Source organism: Prionailurus viverrinus, chromosome B3 (assembly GCF_022837055.1).
Source record: "Prionailurus viverrinus isolate Anna chromosome B3, UM_Priviv_1.0, whole genome shotgun sequence".
Lineage (NCBI taxonomy): Eukaryota > Metazoa > Chordata > Mammalia > Carnivora > Felidae > Prionailurus > Prionailurus viverrinus.
The window spans coordinates 44,337,675-44,360,170 of NC_062566.1; the positions used below are offsets into that span (position 1 = coordinate 44,337,675).

A 22,496-nucleotide genomic window follows, 5' to 3' on the forward strand; every position below is an offset into this window, starting at 1 on the left:
GGAGCTCAGGGCGGGGAAGCCGCGGGGCCGCGCCACGTCCCTCGCCCGCCCCAGAGCGGGTTTTGCAGGCGTCTCCAGGCTGGGGGCTTTTGTGTCTGCGACTCGGGAGCGGCGAGAGCGCAGACCTCCTCCTCAGAGGGCGCTGTGAGTGAGCCGCCAGGGCCCGGCCGCCCGCCTCCTGCCTCCCCTGTCAGCGGCTCCCGAGGCGGCGGCGGCGGCGAAGAAGAAGGAGTGGGAGGAGGCGGCGGCGGCGCACTCGTCCTCCGCACATGCCGGCCCCGGGCGGGGGGCCGCCCCCAGGCCGCGCTCCCGGCCGCCGCCGCTGAGCCCCGCCAGCCCCCGCACGCCGCCCGGCCGCCCGGAGGCCTCGTCTTCCTCCCAAACTTTGCAAAGTCGGCCAGCGTCCCCGCCGCCCTCGGCCGCGCCTCGGCTCGGAGGCTCGCCTCTCAGCCGCAGCGGCCCCGCGAGGAGGAGGAGGAGCCGCCGCCGCAGCATCAAAGAGACCGAATTCCCGCGGCCTGGGGGGGAGTCATGCTTTGCGGTCTGTAATGTCAGCAGAACAGGAGAAGGATCCCATTTCGCTGAAGAGAGTTCGAGGTAACCGGGAAGGGCGCGGGATTGGGGGGACCGGGGTGAGTGCGGTGCGCGGGGGCCGCGTGCCGGGCCGCTGGGAGGCCACGGGGCTCTGTCCGGGCCTAACTCCGCGCCGCCCGCGTCCCGCCTGCGCCCCGGGGCCGAGGCTGCGGTTCCGGGCGCTCAGCCCCCGCGCCCGCTCGCCCCTAGACACCCGCGCGGAGCCCTCGCCTCCTCGACTTTGTGTTAGGCGGCAGTTGAAGCCGCACTCAGCATCCCTCCGTACCCCGCTCTCCTACCTCAGCTCATTCGCAAGACAGCACAATAGGCACCTCGAAGGGTGAGAAAGAAACCACCCCCTGGCAGAGACCACGGACGATGCCCACCCCCCAAAAAGTAAGTTAGACTGCTCAAGAGTTGACGCTTTGAGGAAGGTGTACCGGGCCTTCGCGTCTCTCCCAGCCCCCCTTCCCACCCTCACAGGCAACAAATATACAGCTTATTTTTCTTGGGTTTAAGAGGAGACACTATATAAATTCAAAAGGCATTTTCTTTATTGGCTTATGGGTAAGAATCGAATCACCTAAAATCAATTTTATACGTGATTGGTTTGCTTCTTCCTTGCACCCTAGTTAGGAAATTTTGTGCTGCCTTACTATCTGAGAGAAATCGGAGGGAACGCTGTACCAGACAAAAGATAATGCGTGTAAGTTCACAGATGCCAAATGCCGGAGGGAAATTTGGGGGATATCCTGCAGCTCTGATTTCCAGCTCAAAATGGGGTTAAGGCTGAAAGACCCAAAGTTGAAATAGCCCTGTTTGTTCATTAAGCAAATATTTATTGAACACATACTGTGAGCTACGCTCTGTTCTTGGCACTGGGGTGCAACAGTGAACAAAGCAAAAAGAGTCTTCACCCAGCCGGGGTTCACACACTTGTGGGGTAAACAGATGATAAACAAAAGATAGAGATATAGAATACCACATAGTAAGTGCTCTGGAGAAAAACAAAGCAGGTAAAGTGGTTAGAAAATCCATATGAGGATGGAGAGTTTTCAATTATGTGTAAGAGGACTCACGTGGAAGGTGATGTTTGAACCAGGACCCAAAGGAAGTGATAAACCAGAGCCATATGGATATGTGTGGCGAGAGCAGTCTCAGCAAAAAGAACAGCAAGTGCAAAGGCCCTGGGTCTGGAATTTGCCTGGTGTATTCAAGCAACTGCAAAGAAGTTATGGTAACTGGCAGAGAGTGAGCAAAGGGTGAATAGTATGAGCTGAGCAGAAAGGGTGATAAGAGTGATCTGACTTCTGTTTTCAACAGGTTTCTCTGGCTGCTCTGTGGAGAATAGACTGTAGAGAACAAGGGCTGAAGCAGGGAAGCTAGTTAGGAGGCTATTGTAATAGTCCTTTCATCCAAACAGTGCTTTATAAATCACTGCTTTATAAAGTAGTAAGGTAAATTTTGCAGTTGACTTAAGTGATGTAGAGATCAAGAACCACAGTCATTCATCTGTGTTTTTGTTCCATGCGACTAGAGATTAAACATCTAGAACTGGATTGTGACACAGTGCCAATGTGGTATCCAAAATACATCACTCGAATATTTAGGTAGAGATTGATTTTCTTAGCCATTTAAGCAAAAATGTAATTTAAAGCAGATTATTGTTTTTAAGGCCTAATAAACACAATCTTTCATTGAGTGAAGGTTTTCTATTTCAGCTTTCTTTTCTGTTTGTGGTTTTGAGTGGCCAAACACTTTAAGGAATAGACCTTTCTGAGATACAATTATTCCTCTGATATTTTTACCATATTATTTTGCCTTTTATTATAAATGACTTTGGGGTTGAAGGAAAAGAAAGAGGGCTCTCAAGTTTATACCTTTGAACTCAATTATCAGTCTTAATCAAATGTAATTTTAAATAAAATGGATGAGTATTTTATTGTGGGTCAAGAACACAGATCCATCTTTATTTTGTTCCAGCTACTGGTTTTAAGTTTGGTGCCTTAGCTGTTGGGAGTTGGCTCAGGTGTCAGCTCAAGAATATGCTGCGAGTTAAGTACCAGAATAAAAGACAAAGCACTTTTTAAAATAAAAAGTCAATATGAGGAGGGATTTTTATAATAAGTCACTTTGTAGTGACTATAACATTCATTTTAAAAACATTTTTGGATTAGTTTATAAAAGGTACCAGAATTTCTATGTGAGCTCTTTTGAAGCCCAGTTCTGCTGAACTTCACTGCCCTGAAACTTTTTGTTGTAATTTATATCCTAAGACTACATGCAGGATGTGGACTTTGCAGAACATAAACTGTGAGCAATGCTTCTTAAACTGTTTCCCATCCACTCATGTATACAGACAGACTTTTAAATAGTTACGTATTTATTTCATGGGTATTATAAAAAATACAAGATATAGAACTTCTCATTTAGGGTAAGGCTAAGATACATACACCAGAGTTTCAGTTTGAAGAAATTATTAAGAAAATAATATGATAGATGGAACTCAGATGTGGCAAAATTATGACAACATAAATGACTAAGGACTTTACAGTATTATATTCTTTAGACCAAAAGTATCATATCCCCTGGGATGCTTATTAAAAATGTGAGTTTTAGGGGGCGCCTGGGTGGCTCAGTCAGTTGAGCATCCAACTTCAGCTCAGGTCATGATCTCAGTGGTCCATGAGTTCAAGCCCTGCATCGGGCTCTGTGCTGACAGCTCGGAGCCTGGAGCCTGCTTTGGATTCTGTGTCTCCTTCTCTCTCTGCACCTCCCCTGCTCACACTCTGTCTCTCTCTCAAAAATAAATGAACATTTAAAAATTTTAATAAAAAAAGTGTAAGTTTTTGGCTCCACAGAATCAGGATTTCAGGGAAATTTTTCTGTATCTTTAACAAGATCCCCTGGTGTTCCTTAGGCCCACTAAGGTTTGAGAATTGCTGCTGTTAGACGTAGGTTGAAAAGGTGAATGGACCCGAGGAAGCTGATTTGTGGTCTTCAAACTTGTCCTGATATTTTAATATTAGATTCAGAATTGCTATTTAGTGGCAAAGTGTCTTACTCCTATTTTTTTACCAGTTCTTTCCTTCCCCCAGCCCTCAACCCTTGATTCTAAGAAAGATCCCCGAAGAGAGACGCCTAGGTGGCTCAGTTGGTTAAGAGTCTTGATTTTGGCTCAAGTCATCTCACAATTGTTGATGGGATTAGGTTCCTGGGTTCGAGCCCCAAGTCCTGCTTGGGCTTCTCTCTTTCCCTCTCTCTCTCTCTCTCTCTCTGCCCCTCCCCTGCTCATGCTGCTGGCTCTCTCTCAAAAAATAAACAAACTTTAAGAAAAAAAAAAAAAGAGGGGCACCTGGGTGGCTCAGTTGGTTAAGCGTCCAACTTAGGCTCAGGTCATGATCTCACAGCTTGTGGGTTCGAGCCCTACATCAGGCTCTGTGCTGATAGCTCAAAGCCTGGAGCCTGCTTCAGATTCTGTGTCTCCCTCTCTCTCTGTCCCTCCCCTGCTCGTGCTCTCTCACTCTCTCTTTCTCTCTCAAACATAAAGAAAAAAAGATCCATGAAAATAGGTACAATATCTTGGTTATCTTTCTGTTTCTCCCTTCATTGCTTTCCCTGTAGTAAATACCAAATAAATGAATGAGTGAATACATGAAGTAACTCATATCTTTATGCTTTCTGATTGTCTATAGCTCCTCATAATACTTTACTGCCTTTTTTTCTTAGAATGTTACTTTTAACCAACATTCCCATTATGCAGTGTTCTTAGAACTCTTGGGTGTGGATCTGATCACAACATCCATTCATGTATTCAGCAAATATTTATAGAGCAGTCATAGTGCCAGACAGTGGGAATATTAAGAAGGCATAGGGGTGCCTGGGTGGCGCAGTCGGTTAAGCGTCCAACTTCAGCCAGGTCACGATCTCGCGGTCCGTGAGTTCGAGCCCCGCGTCGGGCTCTGGGCTGATGGCTCAGAGCCTGGAGCCTGTTTCCGACTCTGTGTCTCCCTCTCTCTCTGCCCCTCCCCCGTTCATGCTCTGTCTCTCTCTGTCCCAAAAATAAACAAACGTTGAAAAAAAAATTTTTTTTAAAAGAAGGCATAACACTGTCTTCAGGAAATCTTTAGACCAGGATACTGACAAGTAGTAGTCAGTTACGAATAACTTAAGTACTGTGATCATCTACAGGAAATAAGGGAACATATAACCTACCCTTTTTAAGGAAATCAAGGAATGCCTCCTGGAGAAGAGTTTTAAGAAACAGTGAATATTCCCTTGTGGAAGTTATGTAGAAAGAGCAGCAAAGTAGATGGGTGATTAGAAAAAGGTCCAAGAAATCAGCAGTGGTTTTAAGAAGGCACTTTTGAGAGAAAACCACATGTTAAAGTAGTAAAAATTAAGTGATAAAGATGTGACTTAAGGAAGGTGGTAAACAGAAAGACATAGCCAATAGCTTAGAGAGAGAGAAAGTCAAGAGAAAGTGTCTTTTTATTTCCCTTGAAAAAAGGCTTAAGCATATTTGTATACTTAAAGAGGAACCCAATGTAAAGGGAGAGAGAAGAAGCTGAAAGGCAGCAGAAGAGAGGGCAATTCATTAATAAAGCATTCAGTACATGTTTTTAAATATGTATCATGTGCTAGGCACTCAATGTGGGAAGCTGGGGATGAGACAGACAAGACTTCCTTCTCATAAGTCAGGTCTCTGCAGGTGAGAGAAGGGGAATAACATCAGGATTCGAAATAGTCTTACAGAAAAAAAAAAAGAATGAAGAAAGACAAATCTAGAGATGAAGAAGGAAGTTAAGGCATTCATTCCAGATAAAATGTTTTTAACCTGAGTTAGCAGTGACATTGGAGAGGTTAGAATGTGTTTTAGGCTGGGATAATAGCACAGAAATGTCATGAAAGTACAAAAGTAGACTTTACTAAAAAAATGTTGAGTGAATATATGGAGGGTTTGGGTTATGATTGGAGAAGAAACATAACTTATGTACTCACAAAATGGAAGGGAAGAGCCAATGAAAGTCTAAAAGAAAGATTTTGGGGGGATTTTGTTGTTTTGTTTTTTTAATTGGTACATATAAGGGCCAGGCAGATTATCAGGAAAGTGAGTATGCCCTCGGGATGTTTCAGTGTACACAGTGGATATACATGGTTTGGAACTGAGGGAAGTGGTCTGAGCCAGAAATTGAGATCTGGAAGTTATCAGTAAACAAGTGAATACTAATTGATGCCTTGGGAATAGATAGCTCACCCGACAGAGTAAAAAGAGAGAAGAGAAAAGCACTGAGGAAAGCAACTTGGGGAATGCTAATATTTAGGAGACAAAAGGGAAAAATGACCCTGAAAAGCAGAATGTGAAGGAGTAGCCTGAGAGGTAGAAGAGAAAAACCATAAAGATAATATAAAAGGAGTGGATTTATGAGAGGAAGATAAATGAATTTTGTTTTTAACATGTTGATTGAAAGGTATCTATCTGCGAGATGTCCAGTATGCTCTTTCTCCTGCATTCCCTATCTTGGTGAACATCATTTATTCAGTAACCCATCTTCCACTCCCACCCAGCACTGTCCCAAAGTCCTAGAATATCTGTGTCCTTATGGTGTTTTGAATCCACCATCTCTTTGACCTTTCCACAACCACTCCTTTAGTTCAGATTTTATCTCTTTGATTACTATCATAGCAGCTCTCACTGGTTTCCTGGCCTCCTGTTTTGTCCCTCTAAATCCATTTTCCACATCACCACTGGTGATAAATAACTACTATCTATTGAGTACTTACCAAGCAGTTTGTTAACTGGTTTAAATGGATCATCTTACTTAATCCTCTCAATAACCCTTTGAGTTAGATGTTATCATCATTCATAGTTGAGGAACTGATGCTCAGAGAGGTTAAGTAAATTTGAATGTGATTAAGTAACACATTCAAATTTACCCAGCTAGTAAGTGGCAAAACTAGAGCTGACCTCTAGGGCTAAAAGTCTTACCCACTGTGTTCCATTGCCATAGTGCTCCAAAACACAATTCATGTTACTCTTTTTGTAAAATTATTAATTTTTTTTAATGTTTATTTATTTTTGAGACAGAGACAGAGTGTGAGTAGGGGAGGGGCAAAGAGATAGGGAGACACAGAATCTGAAACAGGCTCCAGGCTCTTAGCTGTCAGCACAGAGCCCAACGTGGGGCTCAAACCCACAAACCACAAGATGTTAGACTCAACCGACTGAGCCACGCAGGCGCTCCTGTAAAATTCTTTAGTGGTTCCCCATTGTCTCTGGATAAAAATCCAGCCTTCTTGTATTGACCCTTTTTAATTTGGTCCAGGCCTACCCCTTAATTCTCCAACCTTCATATTCCATGAAATGCTCTCCTGTGCTCCAGGTCTGTAGATGTTGTAATGGTTTCTTTTGCCTTTAAAACTTTCTTTGCACATTCTGTTCCTTCTGCTAGGCTTGCCCACTCTTTTTCCCACCTTTCATAGAATACTCATCCTCAAGGCATCAGCTCTGTTGAAAACTCCCGGATGGGGGCGCCTGGGTGGCTCAGTTGGTTAAGCATCCGACTTCAGCTCAGGTCATGATCTCACAGTCTGTGAGTTCGAGCCCTGGGTCAGGCTCTGTGCTGACAGCTTAGAGCCTGGAGCCTGCTTCAGATTCTGTGTCTCCCTCTCTCTCTGCCCCTTCCCTGCTCATGCTCTGTCTCTCTCTGTCTCAAAAATAAATTTAAAAAAACATATAAAAAATTAAAAAAAAAATTCCCAGGTTGTCTTTCCTGATACTCCTCCTTCAGTCATTATTAGATGGGACTTCCTTATGTTCCTTCAACATCCTGTGCTCATCTGCATCATAGTATTTATCTCATTACATTTAGTTTCAAAAAAAGGAAGAAAAATTGTTTCTTCTAGATTATGGGATCCTTATAGAGAGCAATTGCTGTTTTTATTTCTACACTTAAATAAACAGATGTTTCTGAAATCTAATTTGATGAATGTTAACAAAGAGGTTTCAGTAAATTCAGGTAATTTAGTCTTCCTAGTTTGCTTGCCCCAGAGGTGTGGAGGAGTTACCTCTTGGGAAGATGAATAATTCTCTCTTTAACACTCTTATTCCAGGCAACTCAAGGGGTCTAAGTCATCTTTACCTTCAAGGTATCCCTAATGCATGGTCAAGAGTGATTTTGGGTCTCCTTTCCTATTCCCAGTCTCCATAGACATGCTAATAGCAATATTGAGAATTAGTACAGCATTTGTCTCTGACTGCTGGGTTTCTTATCCCATTTCTCCTGTTTACTAACTGTGTGGTCCTTGGCAAGTTATTTAAACTCTGTGCATCAGTTTCCTGTAAAATGAGGATAACACTGGTTACAGAGTTATTTAAAGGATTTAAATACAGAGTTGTTTAAAGGATTAAATGTGTTAATATACATAAAGCACTTTAAACCTTGCCTGGTTCACTTTTATCTGTTTACTTTTAAAATCAGAACTAGAATATACATTCTAAAATATACATTCTAAAATATAAGTAATGTGATCAGCACTCACTTTTAGGTATATTTAATCAATAAGTAAAAGACTGACAGCATATCTTTTCTTGTTTTGATTGGGAGTGGGTATGAACTCAACAGAAATGAAGGTTCTCCCCCTTTACAGGGAAGACTGAACCAAAAGAAAAATTAAAAAAGCAGAAACCCTTCAGATTTTATAATTTTGCCAAAAAGGACATATACAAACTGTTTATTACATGATTTTTTATGAATATTTGCATTTTTGTTCACCATTTTTCCTGAATTTTTTAATTTAAAAATTTGGTTCACTTTGTTAATAAAATAAGTTTATTATTAGCGGCATTATTGTATAGAGTCAGCTTTGTACACAAATGCCATTTACCCACCCTCCTAAGCTTTACATTTGTTAGCAACTTTAGAACTCATGCACCTCAGCAATAAAAAGATCGTTAGTTTGGGGAGAACAGTTGGTACAAGAACCACAATATGTAAAATCTTAAATCACAGATGTTGAGGGTTTTCAGAATTTAATATTTATTACATGCTCAGGTTAAGATGCCAGGATCTGGGCATCACAAAGGGTATAATGGTACTTTCATTCCAGTCATATAAGGCTATTTCACCAAATGCATGAGAAAGTCTTATAATACTATTTTCACATCTTAATTCCTAATATTGTCATTCCATGGTAGAGACTAGTATTACAGAAGTACATGTTGCAGGTGAAGGTAAAGCTGTTAGCTGAGATGTTCACATCCATAGTAAATGATAGAATAAACTGACATTACATCCCAGACTTCTTTGCTGTTATGAAAAACTGATATTGTCCACTGAATGTGTTGATAATGCTGGATATTAGATATTTTGATAGGTTATTAAATACTGTAGAAATTGAAGTGAAGTGAGCTTATGGTATAGTTTAGTCTAAAGGAAAGCAAAATGGGGGCACCTCGGTGGCTCAGTCGGTTAAGTGTCTGACTCTTGGTTTCTCTTCAGATCATGATCTCATGGTTCATGGGTTCAAGCCCCTAATCAGGCTCCATGTTGATGTTCTGGAGCCTGCTTGGGATTCTCTCTCTCTTTTTTTCCCTGACCCTCCCCTGCTCTCTCTCTCTCTCAAAAATAAATAAACTTAAAAAAATAAAGGAAAGCAAAATGAAAACTAGTATTTGAGGGTCCCCATGTGCCAGGCATTATGTTAAACACTGCCTTAGTTCAAGCTGCTGTAACAGAATACCATAGACTGAGTGGCTTATAAACAATAGCAATTTATTTGGCACAATTCTGGAGGCTAGAAAGTCCAAGATCAACGTGCCAGCAGATTCTGTATCTGGTGAGGGCCTATTTCCTTGGCAGTCTTCTCATTGTGTTATAACATGTAAGGACCAAAGGAGCTCTTTGAGGTCTATTTCATAAGGACATTAATTCCATTCATCCTAGAGGGCAGAGGTTCTGCCCTCATGACCTAATCACCTTCCAAAGGCCCCACCACCAAGTACCATCAAAGTGGGGATTAGGATTTCAACATGTAAATTTTGGGAAGGACAGACTTGGTTTGTGTCATTTAATCAGCATAGTATATGTACTTAAACCAATATACACATATATTAGAATGCATTCTTATTTGAACTACTCTTGAAGCATATCTGTTTTTGAAGGAGAAAATTATAAAATACGTAAAAAACATTTTTGAAGTATAGTTGGCAACAGTGTTAGATTAGTTTCAGGTGTACAGCATAGTAATTTGACAGCTGTATACATTATACTGTGTTCACCACAAGTATAGCTACCTTCTGTCACCATACAATGCTATTACGATATTTTTTCTTGTATTCCCTATGCTGTAACTTCATCCCCCTTATTCATTCCATAACTAGAAGCCTGTATCTCCCACTCCCATTCATCCACTTTTCCTTTCCCCCCATCCCCCTCCCCTCTGCCAACCACTAGTTCTCTGTATTTGTGGGTCTGTTTCTGCTTTTATTGTTTGTTTGTTTTCTTAAATTCCACATACAAATGAAATCACGTGGTATTTGCCTTTTTCTGTCAGGCTTATGTCACTTAGCATAAAGCCCTCTAGGTCCATTGAAATAATGTGGTTATTTGCCTTTTTCTGTCTGGCTTATTTCATTTAGCATAAAGCCCTCTAGGTCCATATGTGCTGTCCTAAATGGCAAGCTCTCATTCTTTTTTATTGCTGAGTAATATTCCACTGTGTGTGCACATGTGTGTTTGTATCCCATCTTCTTTATCCGTTCCTCCAGCATTAGACACTTAAGTTGCTCCCATATCTTGGTAAATAATGGTGCAATAAACCTAGGGGTGCATATGTCTTTTAGAATTAGTGTTTGTTTTCTTTGAGTAAACATTCAGTAGTGGAATTACTGGATCCTGTGGTATTTCTATTTTTAAATATTTGAGAAACCTCCATAGTGTTTTCCACAGTGGCTGCACCAATTTGCACAGCCAGTAGCAGGGCCCAAGAGTTCTTTTTTTCTCCACATCCTCACTGGCACTTACTATTTCTTGTCTCTTTGATATTAACCATTCTGACAAGTGTAAGGTGATATCTCATTGTGGTTTTGATTTGCAGTTTTCTGATTATTAGTGATGTAGAGCATCTTTTCATGGTCTGTTGGCTGTCTGTATGTCTCCTCTGAAAAAACATTTTTGTATTCTGCCCATTTTTTAATTGGGTTATTTGGTTTAATAGTGTTGAGTTGTATAAGTGTTTTATGTATTTTAGATATTGAACCCTTATGGAATAAATCATTATATATATCTTCTCCCATTCAGCAGGTTTTCTTTTCCTTTTGTTGATGGTTTCCTGCACTGTGCAAAAGCTTTTTTGTGTGTTAAGTCCCAATAGTTTATTCTTGCTTTTGTTTCCCTTGCTTTAGGAGACATATCTAGAAAGATGTTGCTGTGGCTACAGAGAAATTGCTGCCTATTTTCTTTTAGGAGTTTTGTAGGTTTAGGTCTCACATTTAGGTCTTTAATCCATTTTAAGTTAGTTTTCGTGTATAGTGTGAGAAAGTGGTCCCATTTCATTATTTTTCATGTAGCTGTGCAGTTTTCCCAGCCCTGTTTATTGAAGAGCCTATCGTTTTGCCATTATGTATTCTTATGTCCTGTGTAGATTAATTGGCCATATTAGCATGGGTTTATTTCTAGGCTTTCTATTTTGTTCTTTTGATCTATGTGTCTATTTTGATGCTAGTACCATATTGTTTTTATTACTACAGCTATTGTGGTTTAGCTTGAAATCTGGGATTATGATACCTCCAGCTTTGTTGTTACTCAAGATTGCTCAGCTCTTTGGGGTCTTTTGTGATTCCATACAAACTTTGGAATTATTCTAGTTCTCTGAAAAATGAATGCTATTGGCATTTGATAGGGATTGCATTGAATCTGTTGATGGCTTTGGGCAATATGGACATTGTAACAATGTTAAGCCTTCATTCCATGAGCATGGAATATCTTTCCAATTGTTTGTGTCATCTTCAATTTTTTTCAACAGTGTGTTTTCATAGTTTGCAGAGTAAAGGTCTTTCACCTCCTTGATTGGATCTACTCCTGGTGTTTTACTCTTTTTGGTATAATTATAAATGGAATTGTTTTCTTCATTTCTCTTTCTGCTAAATTGTTACTAGTTTATAGGAACACAACTGATTTCTGAGTGTTAATTTTGTATCTTGCAACTTTACTGAATTCATCTATTACTTCGAATAGTTTTTTGGTGGAGTCTTTCAAGGTTTTCTATGTATAGTATCACATGTTTTCTGCAAATAGTGATGGTGTAACTTCTTCCTTACCAGTTTGGATGCCTTTTATGTCTTTTTCTTGTCTGGCTGCTATGGCTGGGACGTCCAGTACAATGGTGAATAAAAGCACTGAGCATGGACCTCCCTGTCTTTTTCCTGATCTTAGAGGAAAAGCTCTCAGTTTTTCACCTTTGAGTATGATGTTAGCTTTGGGTTTGTTATGTGTGGTCTTTATTATTTTGAGTTATGTTCCCTCTAAACCCACTTTGTTGAAGGTTTTTATCATGAACAAATGTTGAATTTTGTCAAATGTTGTTTCTGCATCTGTTGAGATGATCATGTGGTTTTGACCCTTCATTTTGTTAGTGTGGTGTATCATGTTGATTGCTTTGCAGATGTTGAACCATCTTTGCATCCCCAGAACAAATCCCAGTTGATGGTGGTAAGTGATCCTTTCAATGTGTTTGAATGCAGTTTACTAATATTTTGCATCTGTGTTCATTGGTGATATTGGTCTGCAGTTGTTTCTTGGTTTCTTTAGTACTGTATTTGGTGTTGGTGTCAGGATGATGCTGGACTTTTAGAATGTATTTGGAAACTATCCTTCTTCTATTTTTTGGAATAGTGTGAGGAGAATAGGTGTTAACTCTTCTGTAAGTATGTGGTAGAATTCATCTGTGAATTCATCTGGTCCTGGTCTTTGTGTTTTGGGAGTTTTTTGATTACCAGTTCAATTTCATTGTTAATAATTGGTATGTGTTCAGATTTTCTGTTTCTTTTGATTCAGTTTTGGAAGATTGGAAGTTTCTGGAAACATCTATTTCTTCTAGGTTGTCCAGCTTGTTGGCATATAATTTTTTGTAGTAGTCTCTTATAATTCCTTATATTTCTGTGGTATTGGTTGTTACTTCTCGTCTTTCATTTCTGATTTTGTTTATTTGGATGTTCTCTTTTTTGTTTGTTTTTTGGGTTTTTTTTGTTTTGTTTTTTTAGTTTTGTTTTTGATGAGTCTAGCTAAAGTTTTGTAAGCTTTATGTTTTCAGAGAACCAGCTCTAGGTTTCATTGATCTTTCCTTTTGGCCTCCATTTCATTTTTATTTCCATTCTGATCTTTATTACTTCATTCCTTGTACTAAGTTTGGGATTTGTTTGTTCTTCTCTTTTCAGTCTCTTTGGTTATAAGGTTAGATTGTTTATTTGAGATTTTCCTTATTTCTTGAGGTAGGCCTGTATCCATATAAATTTCTTTTCTTAGAACTGCTCTTGCTGTGTCCCCAGGATTTTGGATCATTATGTTTTCATTTCCATTGGGCTCCATGTATTTTTTATTTCCTCTTTGATTTCTTCATTGACCCATTAGTTGTTTAGTAGCATGTTGTTTAGCTGCCACATGTTTGTGCTTTTTCCAGTTTTTTTTTTCCTTGTAGTTGATAACTAGTTTCATACTGTCGTTGAAAATGATACTTGATATGATTTCAGTCTTCTTAAATTTATTGAGACTTGTTTTGTGGCCTAATATGTGACCTATTCTCGTGAATGTTCCCTGTACCCTGAAAAGAATGTGTGTTCTGTTATTTTGGATGGAATGTTTTGTATATATCTTTAAGTCCATCTGGTCTAATGTATTGTTCAAAGACACTGTTTCCTTATTAATTTTCTGCCTTGATGATCTATACATTGATACAAGTGGGGTATTAAAGTCCCCTACTATTATTATATTACTGTCAGTTTATCCCTTTTAATATTTGTCTTATTTAGGTGCTCTAATATTGGGCGCATAGATATTTGCAGTTATCATTTATCATTATGCAATTTGTCATTAGTCCTTTGTCATTATGTAATGCCCCTCTTTGTTCTTTGTTACAGTCTTTGTTTTAAAGTCTGTTTTTTGTTTATTTGTTTTGCTTTCATTTGCTTGGAATATTAATTTTCTATCCCTTCACTTTCAATCTGTATGTATCTTTAGGTCTGAAATGAGTCTTTTGTAGGCAGCGTATAGAAGGGTCTTGTTTTTTAAATCCACTCCATTATCCTGTGTCTTTTTGTTGGAGTATTTAGACCATTTACATACAGTTTTGTAAGTATATACTTACTACCATTTTGTTAATTGTTTTCTGGTTGTTTTTGTAGTTTTTTTTATTCCTTTTTCTCTTGCTCTTTCCTTGTGATGAGGACTTTCTTCAGTGTCATACTTGGCTTTCTTTCTCTTTATTTTTGGTTTATCTATTATAGGTTTTTGGTTTGTGGTTACCATGAGGTCCATAAATAACATCCTAAGAATATAGTAGTCTATAATAATTTCATGGTCAGTTAAATACAAACACATTTTTTAAATTTTTTTAATTTTTTTTTTAACGTTTATTTATTTTTGAGACAGAGAGAGACAGCATGAACGGGTGAGGGTCAGAGAGAGAGACACACACACAGAATCCGAAACAGGCTCCAGGCTCCGAGCTGTCAGCACAGAGCCCGACGCAGGGCTCGAACTCATGGACCATGAGATCAGGACCTGAGCCAAAGTCAGACGCCCAACCAACTGAGCCACCCAGACGCCTTGAATACAAACACATTTTATAAAAGAACTTCATTTTTATTCCCCCGTCCCCATTTTACGTATATGTTTTTATATTTTACATCTTTTTATTCTGTGAGTCCTCTTAACTAATTAAGATGCTATTGATTTTACTACTTTAACATCTTTTAGAAGGCTAGTTTAGTGGTGATCAACTCCTTTAACTTTTGTTTGTCTCTCCTTCAATTCTGAATGATAGTCTTGCTGGCTAGAGTATTCTTGGTTGTAGGTTTTTTTTCCTTTCAGTACTTTGAATATATCATGCCACTCTCTTCTAGCATGCAAAATTTCTGCTGAAAAATCAGCTGATAGCTTGTGGTATTTCCTTTGTGTGTAACCATTTTCACTTCTATTGCTGCTTTTAAAATTCTCTATCTTTAACCTTTGACATTTTAATTATTATATGTCATTGTGTGGATCTCCTTGGGTTTATCTTGTTAAGCATTCTGTATGATTCCTGAACCTGGATGCCTGTTTCCTTCCCTAGTTTAGGGAAGTTTTCAACTCTTATTTCTTCAAATAAGCTTTCTGCCCTTTTTCTCTCTCTTCTCCTTTGGGGACCCCTATAATGCAAATGTTTGTTCACTTGATGTTGCCCAAGAGATCCTTTAACCTATCTTCATTTTTTGTTTGTTTGTTTTTTCTTTTTGCTATTCATCTTAGGTGCTTTCCATTAACCTGTCTTCTAGATTACTGATCCATTCTTCTGCATCCTCTACTGTTTATTCCCTCTAGTTTTTGTAGTCTTCAACTCTGATTTTTTTTTTTTTGTATTTTCTGTCTCTGTTGAAGCCCTCACTGAGTTCTTCCACTCTTCTCTCCAGTCCAGTAAGCATTTTTATGAACATTACTTTGAACTCTTTATGAGGCATATTGCTTATCTCCAGTTACAAATGGATTTCATATAAAAAAAATCTTTAATTTGTAAAATCTTTAGATGGGGAAAAAAGTTCCTTGTTTAACAGATTAGACTCTCCTGTAAGACTATGAAAGGACATATAACTTCAACTTCCAGCTCTAAAAAAAAAGGTTAAAGGGTAAAAAGAGGTAAGAGAATTATTCTGCTTGAGATTAAGTGGCATAATGTAATAATACCTAGAGAGAGAAAATTCCTTAGCTTTCTTAAAATTAGAGAGGCTTCTTGTTCTATTTTCGTCATCATCCTCCCACAGTCTGTTCCCCTTGTGCATTCAGAGTTTACTGGGCAGGTAGGAGTTAAGAGATGAGATAAAGAAATTCAGGTATTAACAAATTAAAAGTATCACAGTAGCTGGTGTTAATAATATGCTTTGGCAGTTCCCATTTTCTTGGTTCTCTACCCCACAGTTCTCAGCTCCTGACTGAATAGTCATGGTTTACCTTGCAGAATTAGCAGCAGCAAATATGTAGAGCATCTAGAGAAAAGTTGTGGTACCAAAAGTTCTCAGGGTAACGTAAGTGACTAGCTTAATAACCACCACTTTCCTGTAACCTGGATTCTAACCTGTCACTTTATTTTTAAAGAGAATCATGGAAGTTCTTGGTAGCTTGTATTCTAATTAGCCCTGATGACTATGAATCTGATCTAACATAATGATTACTCCTAGAGAAGAACCATCAGTATTACAGGTAGCAGCAAGAAGGACCTGGGTAATGCCAAGAGTCAGAACCATTGAAAGTGTTATGTAGTTAACTCTTTAGATGAATAATAAATGGAGCAACAGACACCAATGGGAACTTGAAGATTTGCTTTATGGAGGGAAATGTTAGAAAAAGTCAGTTTCTAAAAAGAATTTTAGTTCATTTTACTCACAGATTAATTGAAAATAGTAAGTTTATTTAAATGACTGCCAATGTCAGAGCCTTTCCTTACAGTGAACATAAGCAATTATTACTAAATTTTTGGAAAGTGAACAAAGATGGTAGATACCATTAAGAGTACATTTTTCCCATCTTTAAATTACAGCATTTTAATTTTAAAATTATAATTATTTAGTATTAATGCTGTGAGTGCTAATTTATATTCTAGATTGGAGATTAGAGATTAATTTATTAGTAATTGTTTTTATTTTTAGGAATTACATTTTTCTATTTATATTTTTGTTATAATGAAATAACCATGACAGATATTAGGAGGTATAGGACTTTGATGTTTGGAACCTTTGTTTATTTATATAACACTTTATTATTTGGCCTCTAAAATCATTGCTAATTCTTTTCCCCTACCAAACTCATCAAAATTTCTAGGTATTCAGATTTGAGAACACATTTCCCTGCTCAGCATGTCAGTATATACTGTTAAAGAAAAGTGAATACAGTTTGTTAATATGTAATCATCAGTTCATTTTATATAGGTTACTGAATAAGTTATAAATTAGTAATAGATTCAGTCATTCCTGAACCATCAGATTTTGAATCAATGACTTTGAGGGGTAGACTGGATCTCACTATTAGTTCTTTACATACCATCTAATGAAATGGGATTACTACCACATCAAAGAATTTAAAAATAGGAGTTCCTTTCGTTTGAACCACAAGTTTTCTTTTTGTCTTTTGTGTTCTGCTGAGTAAGACAGTATGTGTATAAGATTTTAGGGAGGCAAACTAGTACCTTAGAAGTATATAAATCTAGTTTTATCTAAACAATCAAAAGAAAAATAAATAAATTAGAGTTCATCAAATTAAAAACATATGTGTGTCAAAGGACACTATCGAAGTGAAAAGACAACCCACAGATTGGAAGAAAATATTTTTACAAATCTTATAACTGATAAGAGTCTAGTATCCAGAGTATATAAAAAATTCTTACAACTTAACAACAAAAAACATAAATAACCTAACTAAAAAATAGACAAATGACTGGACTAGTCATTTCTTCAAAGAAAAGATATATAGGGGTGCCTGGATGGCTCAGTCGGTTAAGCGTCCGACTTCTTCCTAGGTCATGATCTTGCAATTTGTGAGTTCAAGCCCCACGTCGGGCTCTGTGCTGACAGCTCGGAGCCTGGAGTGTGCTTCAGATTTCTGTGTCCCCCTCTCTCTCTGCTCCTCCCCTGCTCATGCTCTGTGTCTGTCTCTCAAAAATAAATAAATGTAAAAAAAAATTTTTTTTAAGAAAAGATATATATATATAAATGATCAATAAATACATGAAAAGATGCTCAACTTCATTAGTAATTATGAAAATGCAAATTAAAACCACAATGAGATACTAGTTTATGCTCACTAGAATGACAGTACTTAAAAAACAGGAAATAAGTGTTGGGGAGGATGTGAAGAAATTGGAACCCTCAGACTTATCTGGGAATATATAATATTGCAGCCACTATGGAAAACAGTTGGGCAGTTCTCAAAACATTAGACTTGGAGATAACATATAGCCCAGTGATTCAATTACTAGCTATATACCCCAGATAATTGAAAACATGTTCATATATAAAAAAAAAAAACAAACTTGTACATAAATATTCAGCAGCATTATTCTTAGTAACCAAAAAGTAGAAACAGCCTAGAATGCACTGTCTGCCCTTGGAAGCTACTGATGATTTACAAAATTTTGAGAATTCTTACTAATAACCCCAAGTCTGGGGAGAAGCAAATTCAATGAGTACTCTTATCTTTTCATTCTTTTCAGTAAGGAAAAAATGAGTAAAACAAAAAAAATTTTTTTTTTTTTTTTAAAAAGGACTAATCTCTGGTACAAGTCTCCAGGAATACACTGTATCAGAGAACACAGGGAAACCATCCCATGTGAATGGGTTACTCTACCCCCCAACTAGGTAGATGTGCACTTAACAAAAAGTCAGAATTAAGAACCTGGATGTTCCAAGGAAACACAACAGGTTAATCTTACTAATATAGGCAAGCATTCTAAAAAGATATTAGTATGTTCAGTCATATAAAAATGATAACATATAAAAGTGAGTAAGGTAGCTTTATTTCAGGAATGTCGTTCTTGAGTTGAACACTAAAATAAATAATTTAAAGGGAAAAAAATCACACGATTATCTCAATAGATATAGCATATAACCAATAGAAGAAAGTCAGAAAGTCACCTATGTTAAATCAGAGCAAGTAAAAGATCTAAGCAGGATTGTAAGATAAAAATAAAAGCAGAGGCACCTGGGTGGCTCAGTCGGTTAAGCGTCCAATTTCAGCTCAGGTCATTATCTCACAGTTCATGAGTTTGAGCCCTGCACTGAGCTCCTACACCAACAATGCAGAATCTGCTTAGGATTCTCTCTCTGCCTGTCCCCCACTTACATATGCGCGTGTATGCTTTCTCTCTTTCTCTCTCTCTCTCAAAATAATAAGCGTAAAAAAAAAAAAAAGCATAACTGTGCAAACATACTATAGCAAACTAATGAACTAACAAAAAAAAATAGCATGTAGAAGATGAAGACCTATAACCTAAAAGACAGAAGGAAATACATGTACTTCAAGTGCTAGACCTTAATAAAAACAAAAAATGAAAAAAATGAGAGCTCAAAGACAGGATGATAATTCAACAGATTAAAGGTGAATTGCAGGGGCACCCTGGTGTCTCAATTGGTTAAGCGTTTGTTCAACGTAGGCTCAGGTTTTGATCTCATGGTTCATGAGTTCGAGCCCTACATCAGGCTCTATGCAGGCAGCTCATAACCTGGAGCCTACTTCAGTTTCTGTTTCTCCTCTGTCTCTTTGCTCCCAGGGATCCCTCCCTCTCTCTCTGTCTCAAAAATAAAATGAACATTAAAAAAAAAACAACAACTTACTGTGTGAGCGCCTGTGTGGCTCAATTGGTTAAGCATCTCACTTCAGCTCAGGCCATGACCTTGGGGTTCATGGGTTCGAACCCCACTTTGGGCTGTCATCATGGAGCCTGCTTGGGATCCTCTGTCTCCCTCTTTCTCTGTCCCTCCCTTACTTGTGCATGCTCACCCCACCCCCCCCAAAAGTAAATAAACATTAAAAAAAATTGTTTTTAACTTCTCTTATGGTAAAGAAACATTTAATGTACTCTTTAGTTTCACTTCTTTTTTCCTTTGTTAAATTCTAATTAACTTAAAATTTAATGCTTTTATTTAAAAAACAGTATCCTATCTTTCTAAAGGTATTACTATTGCTCTGTATACACAGAAGGAAAAGTAGGTAGGTAGATAATAAGCTAGATGTCTGGAATAATGTTAACTTAGTAGTAATGACAGTTTCTGACTGGTGGGACTTGAGATGTGTATGTATCAGTCAGAGTCTAGCCAGGCCATATCAGTTGTTTTTAACAGAAAGAATTTAGTAAAAAGGTATTGTTAATAGACATTAAACTGAAGTGGCAAAAATAGGCTACTAAAGTTTTCACAGAGATATCAACTATGGGAAACAGCTACCATTCCTAAGGCTGTGGGACAAAGGAAAGAAGTTGAAATTATTAGGATATATAAATTCACAGGAGAGGTCCTGTGGAGGTTAAACTCAGATATCTGAGAATGGGGGTACTACTTAGGCTAGTTAATGCCTCTGGACTTGGAATGTGGACCCTGTGGGCCTAAGACTCAAATACCTGGTGCTGATGTCTCTGAAGAGGGCACAACAGGGCTGTTTGGGATAATAAGTGAGGTAAAAAAAAAATGTTATTTTGTTCCAGGTGGCTAGCCAGAATAGGGAATACTCTCCCCACTTTTTAGAAATCTTCCTCTATGTCTCTCAGTGTAGGACTTTTGAAAGTTTTTATTCGTACTGATCTTGTACATTTTTAGAATTTATTGCTACCCATTTTGGTTTAGTTTTGTTCCTATAAATGAAGCATTTCTTCTGCTGTATCTTTTGACTGGTTTTAGTTTGTACGTAAGAAAGCTTTTTAATACTAAATATTAATTTAACATCCAGAATCCTTACTGAATTTTGTTGTTTGTCAGTTTTCCACCTTCACAGTATTTAAACTTCTCTAAATAGCTCTTACAGAAATCTGCTTTGCATTTTGTTTAGGTGGTTGGACTATGTCCAACATACTGATTTCTCTTTATTGCTAAGTACCATTTCTTTTCCTGAACTATTATTGTAAAATAGTGGTCTCCCTGCTTTTTCCCCTGTCCCATCTCTAATTCATTCTGAACACAATTGCTAATATAATATTTTTAAAACTTAAATCATATCACTTTCCTACTCAAAACCTTTAAATGATCATCCACTGTTCTTCAGATAAAATTCAGGTTCCTTAGCATAAGCTACAAGGCTCTGTGTCTTAGTCTGCATGGTCTACAAGAACAAAAATCATAGACTGGGTGGCTTAAACAACAGAAATTAATTTTCTCACAGTTTGGCGGCTGGGAAGTCCAAGATCAAGGTGCTAGCCAGTTCACTTCCTGATGAGTGCTCTCTTTCTCATTTGCAGATGCCCACTGTCTTGCCCATATCCTTACATGGTCTTTCCTGTATTTGTACTTCATAGGGGGTCTGCAAGCACACTCTTCTTTCTCCTAAGGCCAGTAATCCCATCATAAGGGCCTGATCCTCATGACTGGATGTAACCTTCATTACCTTCCAACGGCCCTATGTCTAAACATCATCATATTGTGCATTAGGGCTTCAAAATAAGAATTTTAGTGGAACACAGTCTACTCTGCTCTAAAATGATCTGGACCCTGCCTGTCTCTAACCTTTTCTAGTGGCACTCTCCAGAGTCCCTTAACACGCTGGCCTCTTTTAAATTTCCCAAACACATCAAGCTTCTTTTTACTTAAGAATCTTGACACATGCTGTTCTCTGCCTAGAGGCTCTTCCTTAGGCTCTTTACTCAGAGATTTGTTTTCCTCCTTTAGGTCCCCGTTTAAAAAATGTTTTTTTCAACGTTTTTTATTTATTTTTGGGACAGAGAGAGACAGCATGAACGGGGGAGGGGCAGAGAGAGAGAGGGAGACACAGAATCGGAAACAGGCTCCAGGCTCTGAGCCATCAGCCCAGAGCCCGACGCGGGGCTCGAACTCCCGGACCGCGAGATCGTGACCTGGCTGAAGTCGGACGCTTAACCGACTGTGCCACCCAGGCGCCCCTAGGTCCCTGTTTAAATACCCCTTTCTCAGAACCCACATATGTGAGCAGGTCTCCTCTAATTGTCTGTCACCTCACTGAACTTATTTATTAACCTATTACAAATGTGTATCTATATATGTATGTACATAACTTTATTCTTCTGTCTACTTTTTAAATGACCCAGAATCCTCCATAATAAAAAATGTTTTTCTAATGGAAAAAAAATCTGTTGATAAACTTTAACTTCTTGAATTCAGTCAAGCTTTTGCTTTTGCTTGATCATACACTGTTGAGAAAATAATACTCATGTGCATTGTACTTCAGCAATACCTTTAAGAATTAAAAAGCCACATTCCTTTAATGCCTTAATTCCAGTTCTAGGAATGATTTGTACATGTATTTTAAGACATTTATACATGGATTTTCATTGCAGACAGCAAAGGTTTGGAGCAACCTAAATATCCATCAATGGGGAGAGGGTAGTTCAATGAATTGGATTATAATCATTCTATGAAATACTACTGAGTTATTAGGGGATGGAGCTGTTCAGTATGTAATGATATGGAATGATTTCCAAGTAGAAAGAAAATGTACAGTGGCATTGTGTATAGAGCGTTTGCCATCGTGTGTGTACACCCCACAAAAGGTTCTGTTTTGGAATTTTATCTAGATTGTGTTTTGAAAGATACAGCAGTAACTAGTGGCTGCTTTCAGGGATAGGAAACCAGATGACTAAAGATTCAAGGGTGGCATGGAGACTTTCTTTCTCAATGAAAGAGTAGTAAAAAAATACCATGGGAGTAGAGATGAATGACTGTTTCTGACTGAAATTATGGGGAAGACTTTTTGAAAAGCAAAGATATTTTTTAAAAACTTAGTATCGTTTTTATCTAACAAAAACAGAACTCATATTAACAGGTAATTATGATAGATATTGCTGTGAGAGATATAAAATGATTTCAGTTACAAGTGGAAATGTTATCTGGATTTTATTTGCTTTTAGGTGGTGATAGTGGACTGGATGGGTTAGGAGGACCAGGTGTACAACTAGGAAGCCCAGATAAGAAAAAACGCAAGACAAATACGCAGGTAAATTGA

The 22,496-nt window shown here is 38.3% G+C and overlaps 1 protein-coding gene across 2 annotated transcripts in view; it reads left to right on the plus strand.

Moving 5' to 3' along the window:
- The first annotated feature begins 405 nt into the window (after positions 1–405).
- The window catches only part of PYGO1 (pygopus family PHD finger 1), a 31,179-nt gene continuing 9,088 nt past the window's right edge, over positions 406–22,496 (plus strand). For both annotated transcript variants that reach the window (XR_007153284.1, XM_047864080.1), the window contains exons 1-2: positions 406–597; positions 22,402–22,487. Coding sequence is in view for 1 of the 2 variants with exons in the window: in XM_047864080.1 (XP_047720036.1) it covers positions 549–597; positions 22,402–22,487 (135 nt within the window). In the remaining variant the exon portion in view is untranslated. The remainder of the gene's footprint in view (positions 598–22,401; positions 22,488–22,496) is intronic.